The 19,258-nt window shown below is 36.4% G+C and overlaps 2 protein-coding genes across 7 annotated transcripts in view; one reads left to right on the top strand and one right to left on the bottom strand.

Annotated features, from left to right (window-relative positions):
- The window catches only part of LOC122827889 (netrin receptor UNC5C-like), a 193,340-nt gene extending 184,205 nt beyond the window's left edge, over window positions 1-9,135 (top strand). For 2 of the 3 annotated variants that reach the window (XM_044110982.1, XM_044110981.1), the window contains 2 exons: window positions 1,847-2,025; window positions 5,345-9,135. In XM_044110982.1, the coding sequence (XP_043966917.1) occupies window positions 1,847-2,025; window positions 5,345-5,507 (342 nt within the window). In that variant the 3' untranslated portion in view covers window positions 5,508-9,135. The remainder of the gene's footprint in view (window positions 1-1,846; window positions 2,026-5,344) is intronic. The other variant, XM_044110983.1, reaches the window with a different exon arrangement.
- Window positions 9,136-11,067: 1,932 nt separating this feature from the next.
- The window catches only part of bmpr1ba (bone morphogenetic protein receptor, type IBa), a 64,214-nt gene continuing 56,023 nt past the window's right edge, over window positions 11,068-19,258 (bottom strand). For all 4 annotated transcript variants that reach the window (XM_044111410.1, XM_044111411.1, XM_044111412.1 and 1 more), the window contains 10 exons: window positions 18,339-18,501; window positions 18,140-18,239; window positions 17,455-17,557; window positions 15,703-15,799; window positions 15,439-15,577; window positions 15,023-15,215; window positions 13,187-13,484; window positions 12,922-13,097; window positions 11,990-12,120; window positions 11,068-11,908 (listed from right to left, as the gene is read on the bottom strand). In XM_044111410.1, the coding sequence (XP_043967345.1) occupies window positions 11,783-11,908; window positions 11,990-12,120; window positions 12,922-13,097; window positions 13,187-13,484; window positions 15,023-15,215; window positions 15,439-15,577; window positions 15,703-15,799; window positions 17,455-17,557; window positions 18,140-18,239; window positions 18,339-18,501 (1,526 nt within the window). In that variant the 3' untranslated portion in view covers window positions 11,068-11,782. The remainder of the gene's footprint in view (window positions 11,909-11,989; window positions 12,121-12,921; window positions 13,098-13,186; window positions 13,485-15,022; window positions 15,216-15,438; window positions 15,578-15,702; window positions 15,800-17,454; window positions 17,558-18,139; window positions 18,240-18,338; window positions 18,502-19,258) is intronic.

The raw sequence follows: 19,258 nt of genomic DNA, 5'->3' as shown, positions 1-19,258 counted from the left end.
TGACACTCAATCAATCAACCCTACTTTTTTACTCCAACAGCATTAATACCACAGGGATGGTCACTAATATCTCTTTACTGGCTCTGTTCATTTGTTGGTGGTTCCAAAATCTTGGCTTGGAGTGGACGGTTTTATGATCCACGGTATTTGTTTTGGATTATTTGGGGCAGTAGTGGTTGAGACTGAACTGTATGTTGCAAATCAATGCTTTTGTTTTATAAAAAGCATATCAGTAATGCTTTAGTAAAACATTACTGGTAGTGGAAGTGCTGTAACTACATTAAGGGAGGAAGTAGTTGTATGCTCCCTTGTGAGGATAGTGTTTTACTTGCAGAAACAGTTCTGTGAATTTGCAGAGCAAAAAAAAAAATATTTGTCAAAGGCAGTTTTCTATTGACAGTCTTTGGCATGTTTCATGGTAGCTTTTGACATTAAGTGCCCTGCTATTTCTAAAACTGCTAAAGCTGCAAGTCAGAGTGCCTTGAATGTTTATTCCTGAAGTCCAGTTCTCAATTTATCTTGCTACAGCACTTTTAAATGGAAAAAAAAAAACTGATTTCAGAGTTTGCTACTGCTGCAGCAGTGAATATTTTAACTCTATTTTAGCATGTTGTAGATAAACCACATATTGTGTTAATTTCACCAGACCTCTTACACTAATCATCCTAGATATTTGATCACTCTTCCGTCCATGAATAATACAGCCCTCATTTAAAAGCTCTGGAGTGCTGGCACAAACCTGGCTCTTAAGCTCAGCCCAATAATGTTTGTTCCAGAAGCTTAATGTTAACTGGCTTTATAGATTCTCTATAAACAGAGATCTGTGTTGCTTTGAAACACCTAAAACCCACGTTTCAACCGACTGTTGATTTTGTAGTGGAGTAGACAATACCTATTTTCTGTAGTGAAACACACCCTCAGCATAATACTACCACCACCATGTTTGTTTCTAAATGGAAATGTACACTAAGCTCAAATTTAAATTTGTAGAGGGTTTTGAATGTTGCTTCCTAGATCTTGACAGTTTTTGCAACTTCTATACCAGTGAAAACTGCAGTCCTCTTCATCAATTTGAAATAGGCCACCGACCAAATATATGCATTAGTCTCACTGGATGTTTGACTGGTGTAAAGATAAGCATGAAAACATGGAAAAATACAATAGTAAGTTTTGTACCTGTCATCGAATAAGTACAATTCTGGAAACCCTCAATTATTCTGTGGTGTTGAACAATGGAAAGCAAAGCAGATGTAAAGCATGTATCACTTCGGCAGATAGTCAGCAATGTCCCTTTGCATTAATTCTTCCATCTCTATCCATAGAGGAATTCTGGTGGTAAATTGAGGGTAAATAGACACAGCAAATAGTAATCGCTTGCATCAACAATGACAGTTGTCGTGTCCCTCTGCCAAGCCACGTTTATTAGTCTGTATCCTCCATTCAGCTCAGGAGTGGCAGAATAATGTGAAGGCTTAGAAACAGATGGAGACTGACAAGAAGGAGGGAGAGAGAGGAAGTGGCTGCAGGTTTCTGTGTTTTTTCTCCTCGTGTATTGATAAAGACTCTCCTGTGTAATTTTGGTCTCACAAAAGAAAAGCTTATGAGAGATGAGCAGAATCTTTGCCTAAAAGGATATGGATGTACTTGAATTTGAAATACAGTTAGCTGAACTGCACTGTGGATCACTATTGACAGGTATATATAAATAACAAAGATGTTTAAGTATTGTAGAGCCCTTTAGAAACATGTTCTGAATTTGAAACTATGTGCATAATATAAATGTTTACATCAGTTATTGTTTAAATCAATTACTTGGTCTCATGACCCCCTTTTGTCATCTTTCCAGGAAGTCCAGTGCATAGACACATCCCTGATGGACCCTGCCAGTAATATCACAACCTTAATGGGGCCTAATGCCTTCCGTATTCCTTTATCCATCAGACACAAGTTGTGTGGCAGTTTGGATGCACCACAGACCAGAGGCAACGACTGGAGGATGTTGGCTCACAAACTCAACCTGGACAGGTAGCACTCACATTTACTTTTATTTGTTTTCTTTTTCTGGGTTTTGCTTGGCTCCCTTAGGTGTTTCACTTGATTTTACTTATTTAGTCAGAAAACTTTCTAGAGAGACTTGAACTTAGCTTCGACTTAGCTGATGAAATCACAGAGTGCAAGTCGTCTGAAAAGAACTGTTGAAGTAGTAGATTTTATTTTCTCTTATTTTATTTTCAATGGCTGCAAATTTTGTTCATGATTGAGACCCTGAAGTTCTGGAGTCTTTCTGAGGCGGGTTTGCATGTTCTCCATATGTGGAACAGCACAGCATCCTCAACAGTCATCGAATCCTTGCAAAAATGTGGACAAAGTCTTTACGTAAGTTGTTAAAGAGCCTTAATTAATGCATAATCTCATTTTTGCTGGCTTTCTCTTATAGTGAGGGACATTTTTTGACCTAATTTTCATATCCCTCATTATGTGCGGTGGCAAGATTAAGTCACTAGTTGTTGGTATTTGTCTGACTTTTTTTTTTTTTTTTTTCAAATTCAAATTGTTTCAAACTCTGAATTTGTTGCTGTTACTTTAGATATGAGTCTGTCAGGACAAAGCTGAACTTTTAAGAATTTTCATTAACTTTCAAATAGAGTAATGTACTATGGGAATGAACACTATTGATCAAATTAAAGATCTTGGTGTTACATTTCATTCTTGTTAAAATGTTTTTCTTCAAGAAGCACATTTTATTGCCTTGATCGTTTCTCTCTGATAAATACAAAGAATCTAATATAGGCTTTTATACCTTGCAGAAGATAAAACTTCAGTGCTCTTGTTCCTGGTCTTCATAAAATATTTAGCCCCTCTATGTTTACTCCAGAAATCATCTCCATAAAAGCTGGCAAACAAAAGCAAAAGAGTTCATGTTACTTTAATTTTATGCTCTCTGCTTGTATACATTTTAGAATTGAGTTTAAGGTTGGAAGTCATCAATGCTTGTTGTATCAAATCTCATTTTATCACATGATCATTCAGATCCTTTAGGGACCTGGAGAAAGTTTATTTGTAAATCTTAAAGAAGAAAAAAGTAACGATGCATTTTTTTCTTTTTATGGCTCTCATCTGAGGGACGGCCTCAAACCTTAGAGTATCAAAAACTATTCTTTTTTTAATCTAAAGTTTTATCTTTTATCTGGCTTTTACAATAGCTTTTATATTTTAACTTATTTATACGTTAAATATATATTTTTAGATCTAGTTTTATTGCACCTTTAAGTTGCAATAAAACTATAAATTTGAAATAATTTTATTACTAATACTTATGTTTTTTCTGTTGTTATTAATAACATTTTACATTAGCTGTTTGAATTAAATGGAAACTTTAGAATATTTACATTTTATGTATTATTTTGACTTTTTTTCTTGTCCATTTATATTTTCTCTTTTATTACTCAATTTTTTTTTCTTGCATCTTCCAGCATCTGCTCGTCTTCATAAAATCAATTTCCTTGGTATCTTTTCCTCCTCACTCTTTGCTTCACTCAACGCACTCGTTTTTTGTTTTTTTGCTTGTTTTTTTTTTTTCTTTTCTGTTTTTATTATATATGAAACACATTCTGCTGGCTTCATTGTATTTTAAAAGTGCATTAAAAAGTAAACATATTTATCTTCTGACTAAAGTTTAGGGGAAAAACTATTTTCATTTCTGCCTTTATGAAAGTCAAAACAAAGCTGCCTCAATTGAATAGCATGTTTTCTGTGTTTCTTCCCTATTTTGATTAGTGGAAGATTGATTTGTAAGCAGGTGACCATTAACGTTTTAGCAACATTATGATCCATGTTAAATAAGTAATGTGACCAGTGTCTATAAGTGTGACACCAGGTTTTTTAAAAAGTAATTATCCGTGAATGTGAGATTTTCCAACTCTGTACCCTGAATGTACTCAGACGTATTCTAAATTATTCAGTGTGAGACTATGCCTCTGCAGTATAATATACAGTATGTTTAAATTTAAGCTGGTTACACATTTTTACAAGAGTTGCCACAAAGTGTGAAAAGGAGCTGTATGTAAGTGTAAAATATTTACTTGTTTTTTTTTATCTAATTGTCTTTGTGCTGACTCTGTGATGTGACTAGCAACCTGTGATTTTTAGAAAATATTTCATCCTGCACACAAAGCCTTCTTCTAGTATCCCTCTATGAAGTCCAAAGGACAACACTTTATTGTTGATGTAAAAGAAAAAAGTGAGTCTCCGCAGAACTAAATAGGTAATTTGACTTTGTTTCCTCCTGTTGACTTCATGTAGCAATCTCAGAGTTTTATCATTACCCAGTCAGCTATACACAGATGCTTGGCTTGATGATTCAGACTCATTTGCTAGCTGCTACAAAGCCAGAGCCAGATATTGAGAGGATAATTAGGCACAAGTGCAAATCATTGTCCCCACGGCCTTCCTGCTCATGACGCAGCTGGTGAATGTGGGCACCATGCTTTCTGGTCAGCAGGTGAAGTGGTAGAAAATGTGTTGTTTACTTTCCCATTTCCTGTAAAAAGCAAGTTTTCATAAGAGTCTCAGAAAGTTGTTTTGCCACTGATCTGTGAAAGCGTTCACCAAAGTAAGGCTTGCTGTTACAGCTTTCTCCTTGCCTAATCACGCAGAGTGACCACATTTATGTCTGGAAAGTTCTTTCGTACTCGGCCGAAATATCCGTTTGTATTGAGACAGATCTGAAAGAAAGCCTAATGGCCTTTTTATGAGTTGAACTGAGCCCCCGAGGTCACTTAACAGCTGTTCCTTATTGGAAACAGATGAAGTCCAAATAAGGAAGAAACAATGTAAGAAAGATTGTTTTAATTGTTGAATGAAAATATGCTGTTAGGCACAAATAATAAATTAGAAACCATAAAAATGTAACATAAGAAATTATGGTACATCCTTTGCTTTTATTAAAACGGCACCAGAGTGTGTCAACAGTACAATCAGAAGATTTACAGAACAGAAAGTCTCCTTTTATCCCCGTGAGACAGAAATATGATGGTTTTTATACTTCAAAGCTGCAACAAGACCTTTGTGTGAGATGGCTTAGTGTCAGGCTCTTCCTCTGCAGTCACTGACGTCCTGATTCGTGACACATGTTGCAACTCCCTATTGAATTGTTACTGCATTTATGAGGAAAAAAAAATTGGGGGATTTTTTTTTTGTCTAATTTGTTCATAATTGTTTGTGTCAAAGGACCAAAATACAGTATATTCCTCAGGTTTCAATGATAGATTGACTATATTCATACTTTTCAAGCCGCATTATGAACTTTTTAACCCTTTCTTGACTTCCTCCTTTATTTTTTTAGATACCTGAACTACTTTGCCACCAAGTCCAGTCCTACAGGTGTCATCCTGGATCTCTGGGAAGCCCAACATTTTCCCGATGGAGATCTAAATGAACTGGCCGCTGTGCTGGAAGAAATGGGCCGTCACGACAGCAGCCTTGCCTCCATGACATCAGAACACTAACAAAGGAACATTTTTATTATGACAGTCAAACTCCAGAGAATTACATATGGATTGTCTGTGGTTGGTACTGCGGATAACCTGATTGGATGCAAATTCAAAGAAAAGTTGTCGCCCCCGGTGATTGAGCAGCACTGTTTAAATACTGTGGCAATTAAGCGGTCGCAGTGAAAGAAATAGGTGCTCAAGCAGGTGCTGATGTGTACCAGTGTGTGAGTTTTTGGGAGTCATGAATACAAGAAAGATAAATCTGTGTATCAGGAGTGAAGGGAATATGTACACGTCTAAAAGAGAGAAAGAAAAAAAATCACATTTTCTCCAAGCAGTTACTTTCTTGCTTGTATGATGAACAGGGACAGGAAAAAAGAAAGGGAAGCAGAAATGGAGATACTGACCTTGAAATCTTATATAGGAAGGAAACAGAATCATAAAGGAAGCAAAGGTAAACCAATTACAGAGGAGTAGGGAATGCTAGATTGAGGATAAACAAAGACGCAGGTAGACTCTTCACAAAGATGAAAGCAAACTCAGAGAGCAGCTAAACTGATTACAGAACAGAGGGAGGACATCAACATAAAGTGATGGAAGCAGCGGGCAGGTGACCATCTGGATGGAAAGCAGATAATGAGAGCAGCGATGAAGAAGACTCTTTTCCTATAAGCCTTGACTGTACGTGTTTGTTGGTACAGTTTGTCGTCTTTATATTGTCTCTTAGGGAACGCTCCTTGTATCACGATGTCTACGTGATACAATCTGTCTACAGATTTTCTGACACAGTGCTTGTTAATCAGGAATCCTGACCGGAAACAAGTCGGAGAAAACTGTTTTTTTTTTTCGTACCCCATAGGATGATTTCTAATAGACTCAATAATTTTAAATCATTTGGGTCAGGAGAGCAGGAAAGGCAAGATAATTTGTCAGATAAGCCAATCCAAAGATTGTTTTCCAAACTGTTGCTGTGGAAATTTCACAAAAGAAAGAGCACCACATCTCCTCTTGTGTTTTGTATGTTTTTCTTAATTTTTTTTTTTTTTCCTTTCATATTTCAATCAAGAAAAACATTTCCTGTAAAACTCATGTTTTGTGCAGCAGAGATGCCGACCTGTTTATTTTTTTATACATCCTGGACGGTTCCTGGCTGGCAGTTCAGGCTTGTTTCTGGAGAGGGTTTAACTCTGGGAAACAAGTCACCGAAGATTATTTTTTAAATCCAGTTGTGAACCAAATTCAGTATTATATGGCAGTGTTTTTTCTCCTCATTTTCACAGGATGTCAGATAAATTATCCAACTGTGACTTTGTTGGTCACTGGCACCATCTAGTGGCCTTGGAAGAATTACAGCATTTAAAATGAACCTTTTCTCCTCTTTCTCATCTTCACAGTGTAAATACATGGGTATAAAATTGTTTGCATAATATTATTTTAGTTATTGATAGTTGCATAAACATTTTTGTTTTAATTTTATTATGTATTGTTTTAACTACATTAATGAACATATTTCACAGTTTTTCCCTGTTATTTGTTGTCATCTAGAAATCCAGAGCAAAGCATTTTGTTTGAAAAAGTTAAAATCCACAGAACTGAAGGGGCCTTTGTTAAATAAAGTATGACTGTTTCAAAAGTTCAGTTTGTCTCATGTCAACAGTTTTATGTAAATGAAAAACTCCAGCTCTGTGTTTTATGAATAATTGTCAGATGCCCCTGGAGACGTGTATGATGTTTATCATTTAATTAGACTACATGAACATTCAGCTCAAGGGAAATGCATATGAAATATTCACAAAGGTGTATGGAGACATGCCATATGTAACTGAACACCAAGTTTGCAGAGGAGCTTCTGTAAAGGATCTTGTCAAAAGAAAAAAAAAAAAAAAAACATGATTTAAAGGGTAAAAAAAAATCATATGTCAAAATCTTGTGGTCGTCCTCCAAACACTGATTTTATTATTTAGATTTTTTGTTGTTCAATAAGTTATAAACTTCAGATCTAGACCTCCTGCACAGATGTAAACCCAGTTGTTCATGATGAAAAGGTCTCTGAATAGTTATGTTTTAAGTGTCAGAATTAGAACATTTACAGTGCCTTGTAAAGGATTTGTACCCCTTGAACTATTCACTCTTTGTCACGTAACATCTGCCACCTTCAGAATATTTTATAGAGATTTTTGTGACATACCAACCCATAGTAATTAAATTTTGCCTCCTGCCCCCCAACAACAAGTCAAAAGTTTCACTGCAGTTACAGCAGCCAGTAGTATGGAGTATGTTTACACCAGCTTTGCACATCTAAAGACCAGAATATTTGCTGAGAAACAAAATTGCCATGTCAGCAAATGATCCCACCTACACCTTTAAACAACTTCATCTATTGTGTTGCTTGGTTTTCATGATGTTTGCTAATTTTCTCTAACAAATATCCGAGGCCTTCACAGAACTGAAGGATTTATAGTGAAAATAAACTCCACATATGTAAAAACTTGTTTACTAATCATATGACTTCTGATGGGAATCACTGGACTAAAGAGTAACCTGGACAATCTACACAGATTAGATTTTTATTTATGAGACATTTTGTGAACTATGTTTCATTTTGCTTCTACTTCACAATTATGCATTATTTGGCATTTGCAAATCACAAAAAATACAAATAATAATCCAATGAAATAAAATAAACTGTGTGGTTGTTATATGACAAAATGTGAAAAAGCTCAAGACATGTGTCAACTTTTATAAGGTATTGTACAAATAGCTGGTTATGGAACCTCTAATTTCAGGTATGAGGAAATCAAAGGGAAGGGCTGAGACACTCTAATGAGAAGACAAGCCTAGACCATCAGCTCTTTGGATCTGTTTGTTTGAGATCAAATATAAAACATGGAAACATCTTTCATACTGTCACTCCCAAAAATCTTACATGTTGGGTCCAAAAGGACACTGCAGTCCTCGTGACAGTTAAAGGTCAAAGATGTAGGGTAACATATTAAAGCTAAGTCATACTAGATCTATTTTTTAACTGAGTAAACATGTTGGAGAAAATTGTTTTTTTTTTTTTGAAGAAACATGTTTGTTTCTGCGTTTACAGCTTACCAGCAGAATGAGCATTTTTTGTGTTTGTGTTGTACAAAAATGTTTTTTTTTCTTTCAAAAGAGGGTACATCCAGATCTCCTTTGAATTGTCCTTCATGTTGTGAAAACAAAGAAAGTAGTGTAAAGATATAAAAATATGTAAAAATATTTTGTATCTACAATCTGTACAGTTGTGTACTGTTGACTATATTTGGCATATTTCAGAATTTAAAAAAGCAGTACAATTAGATACTAGTTTGTATGTTTTAAAGGTTCTTTTGAGTTTTTCCTTTCTTGTAAAAGCAGTGTCTACTATGCAAATATTGGTTATCATGATAGAAGTCTATAACTAGAATTGTCCTTGTAATTTTGCATTTTATTTTATTATGAGTGGTTTGATTTGATTTGATTTGATTAGTGTGGGATAGTATTGGTCCATTTTAGCTAACTCTGGCACGCTTCAAGAGTCTTGCTTAATATTGCTGACTGCTTGCCTTTCTATCTCCTCTAATTATTTTCTGTACAAAGTGTAAGAAAGAATTTTTAAGACAATTAATAAATTATATTTATAAGCAATGCTGAAACTTTGTCCTAAATTGTGTGTTTTTGTGGAAAGAGCCGCTGGAAAAAGTTAGCTGTTGGAGCTTGTGCTGCAATATTATGAGACATTTTTTAAATCACAAACTGTAGTGAGATAATATGAGCCAGAAGGAAGGAATCGAAAAACTAAAAAGTCCTTATGGTGTCACTGTTCTACATGCTGTGTACTCAGCAGCACTGATGGGTTATAATGAGGCATGCTGGGGTTTTCTTTCTTTTTTTTCCAACAAACGAAGGCGCACGTCTGAGAGACTCATTAATATGTGGCCGCCGCAAACTGTGAATCAAGCATGTGGATAAGTGAATCACTTTATTGAGGGGATGTTGAAATTTCATTAAACTTCTTAAATAGTCACAGCAGGTAAATATTAAGTATGGCATAATTCCTAAAAGGAAAACAAATAGAGAAAGAAAAGTAAATTTACTCAAAAAAACAAAACGACACAGGCTTCTTTTTCAGCAATATAAATATGAAAATATGAAACTTACTGATCTGAATAAGAGCTGTTCCTGTGTTTGAATCTCACCCTGAGCTTCTTCTGCATGGAGTTTCCATGTTCTCCCTCAGCATGCTGGGACTTTTTCCGTGTAGTCCAGTTTCCTCCCACAGTTCAAAAACTTAGTGGTATTAAGCATTTTCTGGGCATACAGTGCCATTTAATAGCATGATCAATTGGACTGAACTTATATAGCGCTTTTCCAGTCATTTTGACCACTCAAAGCGCTTTACACTAGAGTCACATTCAGCCAGTCGCACTCACAAACACACACCCATTCATACACCAATACTGTACACCAATACAATTTGGGGTTAAGTGCCTTGCCCAGAGGCACATCGACATGTGGCAGGAGGAAGCTGGAATCGAACATACAACCTTCCGATTGCAAGACGACTACTCTACCATAGAGCCACAGTCGCCCACAAGGAACTATGCTTTTAAAAATGCTATGCATGTGTACATGTATATCAAATATGACTAACTTAAAAAAACTAACTTTGTAACACTGGCCCTTAAAACTGGGCCAGTGTCTCTTTAAAAACTCCTGTTCTCCCTGAAACTCCACCTTCATAAAGTCATCACAGCAGCGCTCCTCCATTAATCTTTTATCAAATTTTAATCAGTGTTGCACTGAGAAGTAGCTCGTATAATGAGCTCGGCAGATGTGCAATTCCACCAGGTGTTTGCTAATTGCTACTGGCTAGTCTGAAGGATTTGGTGGGGGAACATTATAACATGATGTAAAGCTCAAAAAGTTGATTTTACATATTAGCTTATTGACGTCCCTGCCTTACGGTATAAGTGTGTGTATGTTTGTTTGTTAGTCCAGCAGTTATCAAGCATCCAGTGCGATGCTTGATAACTGGCCATCAAGTGGCACTGCAAGGACAAGAGGACACAGATGATGGACGGAGGAAATAAAGTAAAATGTTTGTGGATCTGCATAAAGAAGAAAACAGCCACAAGAAATGAGCAACTGACCTAAAGTTGCCTATATATGAGATCAATGTTTGAGATGTTTATGACCTATAGAAGAAAAAAAAAACTGGTGGGATGAGTTTATCTTGTCACCACATAGTGAGAGGAATAGCAAGGGCAGTAAATAAATCTTCACTCTGTGCTGCACTGAAGAAACTGCAGCATAGAGTGAAATATAAGTCCCCAATTCTCCAGAATCTTTATTGTTCCAGAGTGTAACATAACTACTAAATAAGAAGGGTTTCCATGAATTATTGATTACTATAAGAGTCAATAATTTGTGTAAGCGTATCCACCATAGATAAATACAAAAACAAAAATCTGACTTGGACTTATGTTCAATTTTAATTCCATGTTGGGAATAACTCTTTTACAAATATGGTTAAACACAAAATACAAAAAGGCCCTCAGAACCACAGTTAATGTCAACATAGAAACTTTATTTTCCCACAGACAAGTCTTCTATTTGAGTTTTACATGAAAAAACGCATTTTTACAACTTCAATTAGCCTATTGCAGCTCACATACAAATATTGAATTTTCAGTGTCTAGAAATGTTATCACCATGAACAAAATTTTACAGTAACGCCTCATAATACATGTGTCACATGGTGTCAGGTCTTGCAGCCAAAAGCAGTCCATTAATGAGTGACAAAAATGTGTTTATTCAATAACAATAATATTAATAATTATATAAAGCCAGTAGTGAGGTGGCATGTGTTTAGAAAGGATGTGTTCTCCTGCAGCGATGTATTGCGTTGATCCACACCTCTTCATTTCTATCGATCAGACCTTCATCTAACAGGTAGGATAGCTTTCACAGAAAGCACAGATATTATGTTCCACTTACTGGTCAGTAGACAGTTGTAGTTTCTCTGCAGCTACAGCCTCAAGTTAAATCTATCCAGGACATTTAGATGATTCACACTAGTCTGAATCTAATTTGATAAACCAACTTGGCCACATACGACATAGCTGTTTTCAAAGAGCCTTGAGTTGCAGAGTTCTGGGCGTATATATGATTTTGTGATCTTCTAATCTCCTTTTCTCCAAGAGATGAAGGCTTTGCAATGGGATGGACCAAAGCCAGTGTGGTTGTCAGTGTCCATTCTTTGCACAGCTGGCAGTGGCTTCTCACAGCTTGATATCCTGTGATTCTGACATTTTGGCAAGTGTCTTTTTGACCCGCAGGGCTGTCAGGCGGCAGGCCGGGTTGTTGGCCCAGCATTCTGTCATCAGCTTCCCCATCTGTCTCAAACACTGCAAAGATACAGATTTGTGTTCGGGAGGTCATTTGTTTGGTTGTGCATGTATAATATTGCATGTTTTACCATATATTACCTCATCGCTGCTCCATCGATTTGGAAAGGATGGCCGTAGTTTCTTGATGCAGACCACCTCCCGCATGTCTTCATATGAAGGGTCTGTGGGAACTAACTCATGATACGGTAACTGGTACTCCTCTAGGATTCCTGTATAACGTAAGTCAGAGATGATAGTTAACTTTAGGGGTGATTTCAAAATTAAATTTTATGCACAGTTTACCCAATGCCATGCAGTAGACAGAGGAATTGTGCTGAAGTACAAGAAAGTACTCAGATGAACTGAGAGGATGGTAGTAATTAACTATTTTTTACTTGTTTTACTTGAATAGGTTTTTTAGGTGTCGCATTGTACTTTTAATTTTTACTTGAGTAATACATTGAATTAGTTCAACTCTTTCTTGTTTCATTAAAACTATTTATCTCCACTGAGACACCATCATCAAAGTGAAACATGGTTGCCATCATGTCGTGAGAATCCGTTACTTAAGCAGGGACAGGAAAATTGGTTGGTGAGAAAATGGATGAAGCTAAATGTAGACCTGAAGAAAAACCTGATTGAGGATGTACAAAACTTGAGACCGGGGCTGTTTGTTCAACAATGCTGAACAAACAGCAAGAGCCACAGAATCCAGTCCAAGCCCAAGCCTAAATCCAACTCAGAATCTATGGCAAGACTTTAAAAATGCTGCTTGCAGGTACCTTCCATCCATTTTGATTAACTTTACAATGAGGAAATGTTTCAGTTTGATGAGACATACTTCAAACAACTTACAGTTTTAACTGTTTTCAAAGGTGTTTCTATGTGCCGATTGATTGGGCTGAAGACAATTTTCCTTCCTCTTTACAATTATGAATGGGCTCAGATAAAATCCTACTGAACTACACTGAAGTGAGTGAAAGGGGAAAAGGTCAAGGGGTCGGAAATTGTTTGAGATGCACTATATTTACCTCCTGAGACACAACGCCGAGTGATCTCCCAGAGGATGAGCCCAAAGCTGTACATGTCGGCCATGATGTATGACTGAAAATGACTCCTGTTCAAAGTCTCATCCAGAACCTCTGGAGGCATGTAGCGCTTCGTACCAACTCGAGTGTTGGGGGGGATGTCCACTTCATTGGTGTCACTAGAGTCATTAATTTCAACAAGAACTAATTCATAAAAATACACATTTAAATGGAAAGATGCTAAAATGTTTATGTTTCTAATACACACCTAATAAACTTTACTGCCAGTCCAAGATCAGCAATGCAGCAGGTCCCATTTCTTTTCACCAGTATGTTCTTACTCTTAAGGTCCCTGTGAGCAATGGCGGGTTTGCCCTGAGTGCCAAAGATCTCTGTATGAAGGTGACAAAGTCCCGAAACAGATGAATAGGCCAAACGCAGCATGGCTTTATTGTCCAGGGTGGTTGATTTCAGGTAGTCATACAAGGATCCGTTTTCATGGTAGTCAGTGATGAGATAGAGCTGGGTCCAGGAGCCGGTTCCTTTGATATCTGCAGCTATGAAACCTGTGAAGGAGGGAATGAGGAATAAAGAGAGGCAGGGAGTTATAATTTCCATATTGCTGGTTGAATTTGAAAGAATCCAGCTGTTCACACATCACACACCTTTCATATTCGCTAATAGCACCAATAATTATGATGGGCAATTCAAATAGGTAATTCTCCTGACAGTGTGCTCATATAAATGAACAGCATCAATTAGGCTCTATCATAACGGCACAGACCACTTTCACAGTAAGGGACTTTCTTCTTATTCTTCAAGATTTAAGACTGTAAGCTCAATAGGATTTCTTTGAGAATTAAGAATAAAATAAAAATAAAATTTACCTGTTTAAAGTAAACAAAAATACTGATTATTTTATGCTGTGCCATGGGACCTGAAATATGTTATATACGAATACTGAAGTGTTTAATAATCTAAAGGGAAAGTAAAAAAAACATTTTATCACTGTTCTGGGAATGCAGAGCAGAGCTTTATGCTGTACTGTTACAATCAAGAGTAGGATGGAGATAAACCTTTTAATGTCATATGGCTTTCGAGTTTCACCTAATGCATTAAATTATGTCAGAGTAACAGAAAACTTTGTGTTTGTATGAATGATTAAAGTCTCTGAAACAGTTCATGTAGTTCAAATAGTTTAATGTAGGTGTACCTCTGGGTTTTACATTTGGTTCACTGCTTATTAGTTTGTATTCTAATGAAATACAATATGCTTATTTTTACTCATTGTCTTCCAGTTTCACAAATCATGCTATTTTATGGTTCCTCCTGAGAAAATTATATCTTCACCATATCAAATAAAAATTAGCTTTTATGACTCATTCTGGCACGTATACATTATTGACCCAAGCATTCCTGTTGGTTTGTGTACATTGTATCTTTTAAAGAAAGATATGAATTTAAAAGTGGACAAAAATGGATGTCAAAGCAAAAACTATTTAACATGTGATTAAAATCTCACATCATACAATTTGCAGTGAAACTCAAAAGATTATTACATCTCTCTGAATACTAAAGCACAATATAATCATTTGATTTGACCAACACATTTCTGGGTAAGAGGAACTGTGAAGAGAACTAAAGATTAGGGTGAAGGCAAGGAGGCCTTCCAGCCTCAGAGACATCACCACAGATAAATATTCAAATTACTCATAGAAACTAGAAAGCTTCATCAATGAGGAGAAGGGAGAGTGTTGTAATACCGATACAGTTTTCATCAATTAATAAAGGTGTAAATCATTTTTAACAGGGTACTTTTCTATAAAATCTAAAGTTATAAACAGACGCTTTTATTTTTCACGTTGTTTTGCTATCTCTTGTCTCATCGTCTATGACAAATAGAAGCAATTTTTGAAGAAAAAAAAAATTATTCTAAATTTGTAATAAACACATTCATGACAATTGTAAAGTTTGTAAAGTTGAAATAAAGAGAATTTTAAACAATCATTTACAGGTGCATGAAAACCCAAGGTTTCAAAATAAAATAAAACAAACAAACAAAAAAAAAAAAACGCCACATGCCAGGTCATCCAGCGAGACTCACCCAGTATGTTCTCATGTCTCATTAGGACAGTCTGGTAAATCTCGGTCTCTCTGAACCAACTGGCCTCCTCAGTGGTAAAGAAAACTTTAACAGCCACCTTTTCTCCTCTCCACCTTCCCATCCACACCTCGCCATACCTCCCCTTTCCAATCTGCTTCACCATCTGAATCTGCTTGGCTATGGTTCTCTGGACCTGGGGATGAGAAAAAGAGGGCACAGATAAATAATGTACCATCTGTGTGCCTTGCTTTGTGTGCCACCATTTCTGAAATTTTGGGATTCAAAAGCCTTAAAACAAAATCTTCCGATGTGTTATTTAATCCATTTTGGGGGGGAAAAAAATCTAAAGATTTTAGGTAAAGACTGACAATGATTACAAGCAGGGTATTTTCAAAAGTGTTTTGTGGGCATCTCACCAACAGAGGGAGACCTGAGCCTGAGCCAGAGGTCTGTGACTGCTCTATCAGGTCCTTCAGAGACTCTCCAGGAGGAATGTATGTTTCATCTTGTTCCAAACCGATGCTGTACCGAGGACGAGACTCTTGCCGCTTGTACCTGTAGAATCATGTTATTCAGCAAGCAATCATCAATATTCCTCTAATAAAAAGGATGAACTGCACAGCACTTTTGCACATTAAGGAAGAAAGCAGTGAAGTATCATCACTGTTCCATGTGATTACCTGAAGTAGCAGAAGAAAATAATGGCAGCCAGTATAATGATGCACACAGCGACTGAGATCAATAGTGCCATGTGGTGGATCTTCCAATCGACATACACTAGACAGGAAAAGATAAAATAATTTTCAAAATTGACATCTAAAACATTTCATAATTTTATTTGTCTTTTCTGTGTTTCCCAGTTTGTCTCTATTAGTCAAACTCCACTTGAATAATTTGTGTTCAAATCAAATTCCCCTCATAATTTTTCTATTTTCTTCTGGCACACTGTTTCTTCCCTCGAGACCTGGGAACAGCGGCAGGAAGCCCTCATCCTGAAGTCGATGAATTCTCCTCCTGTTCCCTGATGATAAGGTTTCAGATTGATGACTGCCTTCAGCATCTGCAGAAGCCAGTGATTTCCCTGCAAATCTTTACTTACTGTTTCTCAAATATAGTCGTGTACAGACCTTGGTTCAAACTAGACGGCTTGCATCAACTCCCTCACTCTCCAAAATTACATACATCAGAAAACTTTTAGAGCATCAAAATAGGATACTTTAAAAAAAAAAATTATTATATTTATTGGAAATTTCAATGTTACCAAAACTATGCTCATTTTTATATACTCAATATTTGTAAATTAATCACTGCATCAATGCAGCATGGAATGGAGGTAATCAGTCTGTGGATATGTTAAGGTGTAAAGGAGACATGTTGCTTTGACGGCTACCTTCAGGTCATCTGCCTTGTTGGCTCTGATGTCTCTCATCTCCATCTTGACAACACTCTATAGATTCTCACTCTATAGATCAGGCCTGACCTGTTTGCTGATCAATCCAGCACACCAACACCATGGTCACTAAGCTAGCAGACCAACACCAGCAGCCGACGTAGAACCCCAAATCATCTCTGACTGTAGAAACTTCACACAGGCTGTCAAGCATCATGGATTCTATACCTTCCCACTCTTCCTCCAGACTCTGGGACTTTTATTTCCAAATGAAATGCAAACTCTGTTTTCATCTGTTAAAAACACCACTGTTCAAAAATCCAGCTCTTTTTTTCCACTTAGCCCAGCTAAGACACTGGTAGCCTAAGTTCAGATTTGTCTGAACATGGCTCTTTACTGAGTCCAGCTTCAGTCCATTCCATGTAAAGCTCCTCCAACTCATTTTAAGGATATTGCTCAACAGTTGTCTTAAGGTTGCAGTTATTTCTGTCACTGGAGAACCTATTTCTACTACACTTTTTCCTTTCACTGAACCTTCTTTGTTTAGATACAGCACTTCGTGAACAACAGCTTCTTCAGCAGTGACCCTTTGCAGCTCCTTGTAAAAGGTGTTAATGACTGCCTATTGGACATTTGTCCAACGACGGTCTTCTTTATGACTGTGTCGTCTACTGACCTAAACTGAGCAATCAGGAGACCTTTGTAGGTATTTGAGTTAATTATCATATTGTGGTTTAACACTGTGAGTTTCCAACATTTAACTTTAACAATATTCTAATTTTCTGAGACATTTCAGAGTTGTAAGACATTACCGACAAAATTACAATAAATAAAAGCCTGGAATATTTCACTGCTTTTCTAAAGAGTCTATAGAGTGAATGAATTTAAAGTTCTGCAATACTGACATTTTTCATAATAATTAATTTCTTTGTATTTGTATATCATTGTATTATTAGTTTATCATTACACTATGACTGTATAGTACAATATGAACTGGATGAGAAAGAGAGAAAGAGTGATTACAGTGTAGAGAAAAACTTACGAGGCGGTTTGAGTGGAGGGAGAGTCGGATGCAGGTTTCTGTTACAAAAATCTTCATCCGTGCAGCACTCTAACGATTTCCTCTCATGGGGGAACACCGTGTCCTGAGGACACAAAAGTCATAAAAAGTTGAGCCTGGTATTAGTACTTAGTACGTACAGCACCTTTCACAATTATTGACAGTGGGGGTAAAAAAAAAATAAAAAAAATAAAAAAAAGGAAATTGAAATAAATTTGTCTCTTGTTGCATCTTGGTAATATCACACTGCAAACTACGATGGTTATCTCAGTTGAACTTTGAGATCTTTGATATTTTTTTTTAATCTTTCATGCTGTGCTGGATGTGATTAAAATAAATCCCTCATAGTTCTGCCACTTTGGACACATAAACCTTTTGTCAAATACTTCCAGGCAAGAAACGTTTGACCTACCTTAATGTGAGAAAGAAAATGGCTGCCTTTTTAAATGTATACAAATATCTAGAGTCTAACTGTATCCACCTGTAATTGAACAAAATAAACATAACAACCAGATTTATAGCTAACAGAGTAATTTTGTTTTTGTTTTTTAACACAATCATTGGAAATCTTGCTATATAAAATGATTTAAGCAATATCAATCACAGATGATTAATAATTGTGTGGGGAAAAATGGATATAGAATTGAATTGTGATGTTCAAACTCACCCTGCACTGAAACTCGGATCCGACCAGCCCCAGGCAACCTGCAGTGAGGAACGGTACCCCGCCCTCCTCCTCCACCATTGTAAAGCAGTACCCATCCGTCCTTCAAAAAAAAGGAACATTCAGACACAGAAAAGCAAACAAAACAAATGGATCTTTTGTTAAAACATGGACTTATGTTGGTTTTGTGTTCCTGAGTTACCTGCATGTGTTGTTAGTTGAATCATCGGGGCAGTGGTGGTAACAGTGACACCACAGGAATCTCTGAGAAGACAAAGCAGGAGCCGTGCTGCCTAATGCCTTCTTCCCATTCTCCACTGTTTCCTTACTGGATGCCTTTAGCAGCATACTGTCCAAAATGTTGCCTATGAACAAGTTAAAAACATTAAAACAGGCAGATTTAAACCTTAGAAATTACAGATCTGTTTTATTCTCTACATTGGAAATGCACAAGTCAAGCAATAACAGAGAAAATGGACACCAAACATCAAAAATACATAAAATAAAACAGAAGATGATTTTTTTAGAAAACAGATTAAAAAAAAAAAGTATAGCCGGATTAATAGTTTTATTGAACATTAAAAATTCTGACAGTTTCTGATTTCCTGTTAGTTTATGTTGTGTGATCTAATCAGATACTTCTGTTTTTTATAATTTATCGTTTGCTTTTAAAATGAGCAGGAATGTAGTTGACTAATTATGACATTATTCATTTACAAGGCAAATATAAAACAATCAACCTGGATGTAGAGCTCATGAGCACCAAACAGCCAAAAACAAAACGAGAAATGAATATTTGATTATCATAAAGAAATGCTGAAGATTTGAGAAATTCTAGTACAAATTTAATTGGACTGCAGTGAACCAGAAGCAAGAGTTGATAGCTGCTCCTGCTTTTTCCCCATTTACCTCTGAAGACTTTGGTTTGCAAATGACATCAAACCCATTTTAACAATCATCCACTTCAAAAACCAGTAGGGTCTGCTAAATAATATTTTTACTAACAAGGTTAAATAACAACCCCAAAAGAAGCTGAAATTATGCTATTTCTTTCCATGTTACACTTTACCACACAGTGGCAACATGCTAAATAGTAAGATTTTATAATTCTCTTTGTGTGAA

Source organism: Gambusia affinis, linkage group LG03, assembly GCF_019740435.1.
Source record: "Gambusia affinis linkage group LG03, SWU_Gaff_1.0, whole genome shotgun sequence".
Classification (NCBI taxonomy): domain Eukaryota; kingdom Metazoa; phylum Chordata; class Actinopteri; order Cyprinodontiformes; family Poeciliidae; genus Gambusia; species Gambusia affinis.
The sequence above is the reverse complement of the archived record's forward strand: the minus strand, read 5'-3'. Positions and strand labels throughout refer to the sequence as shown.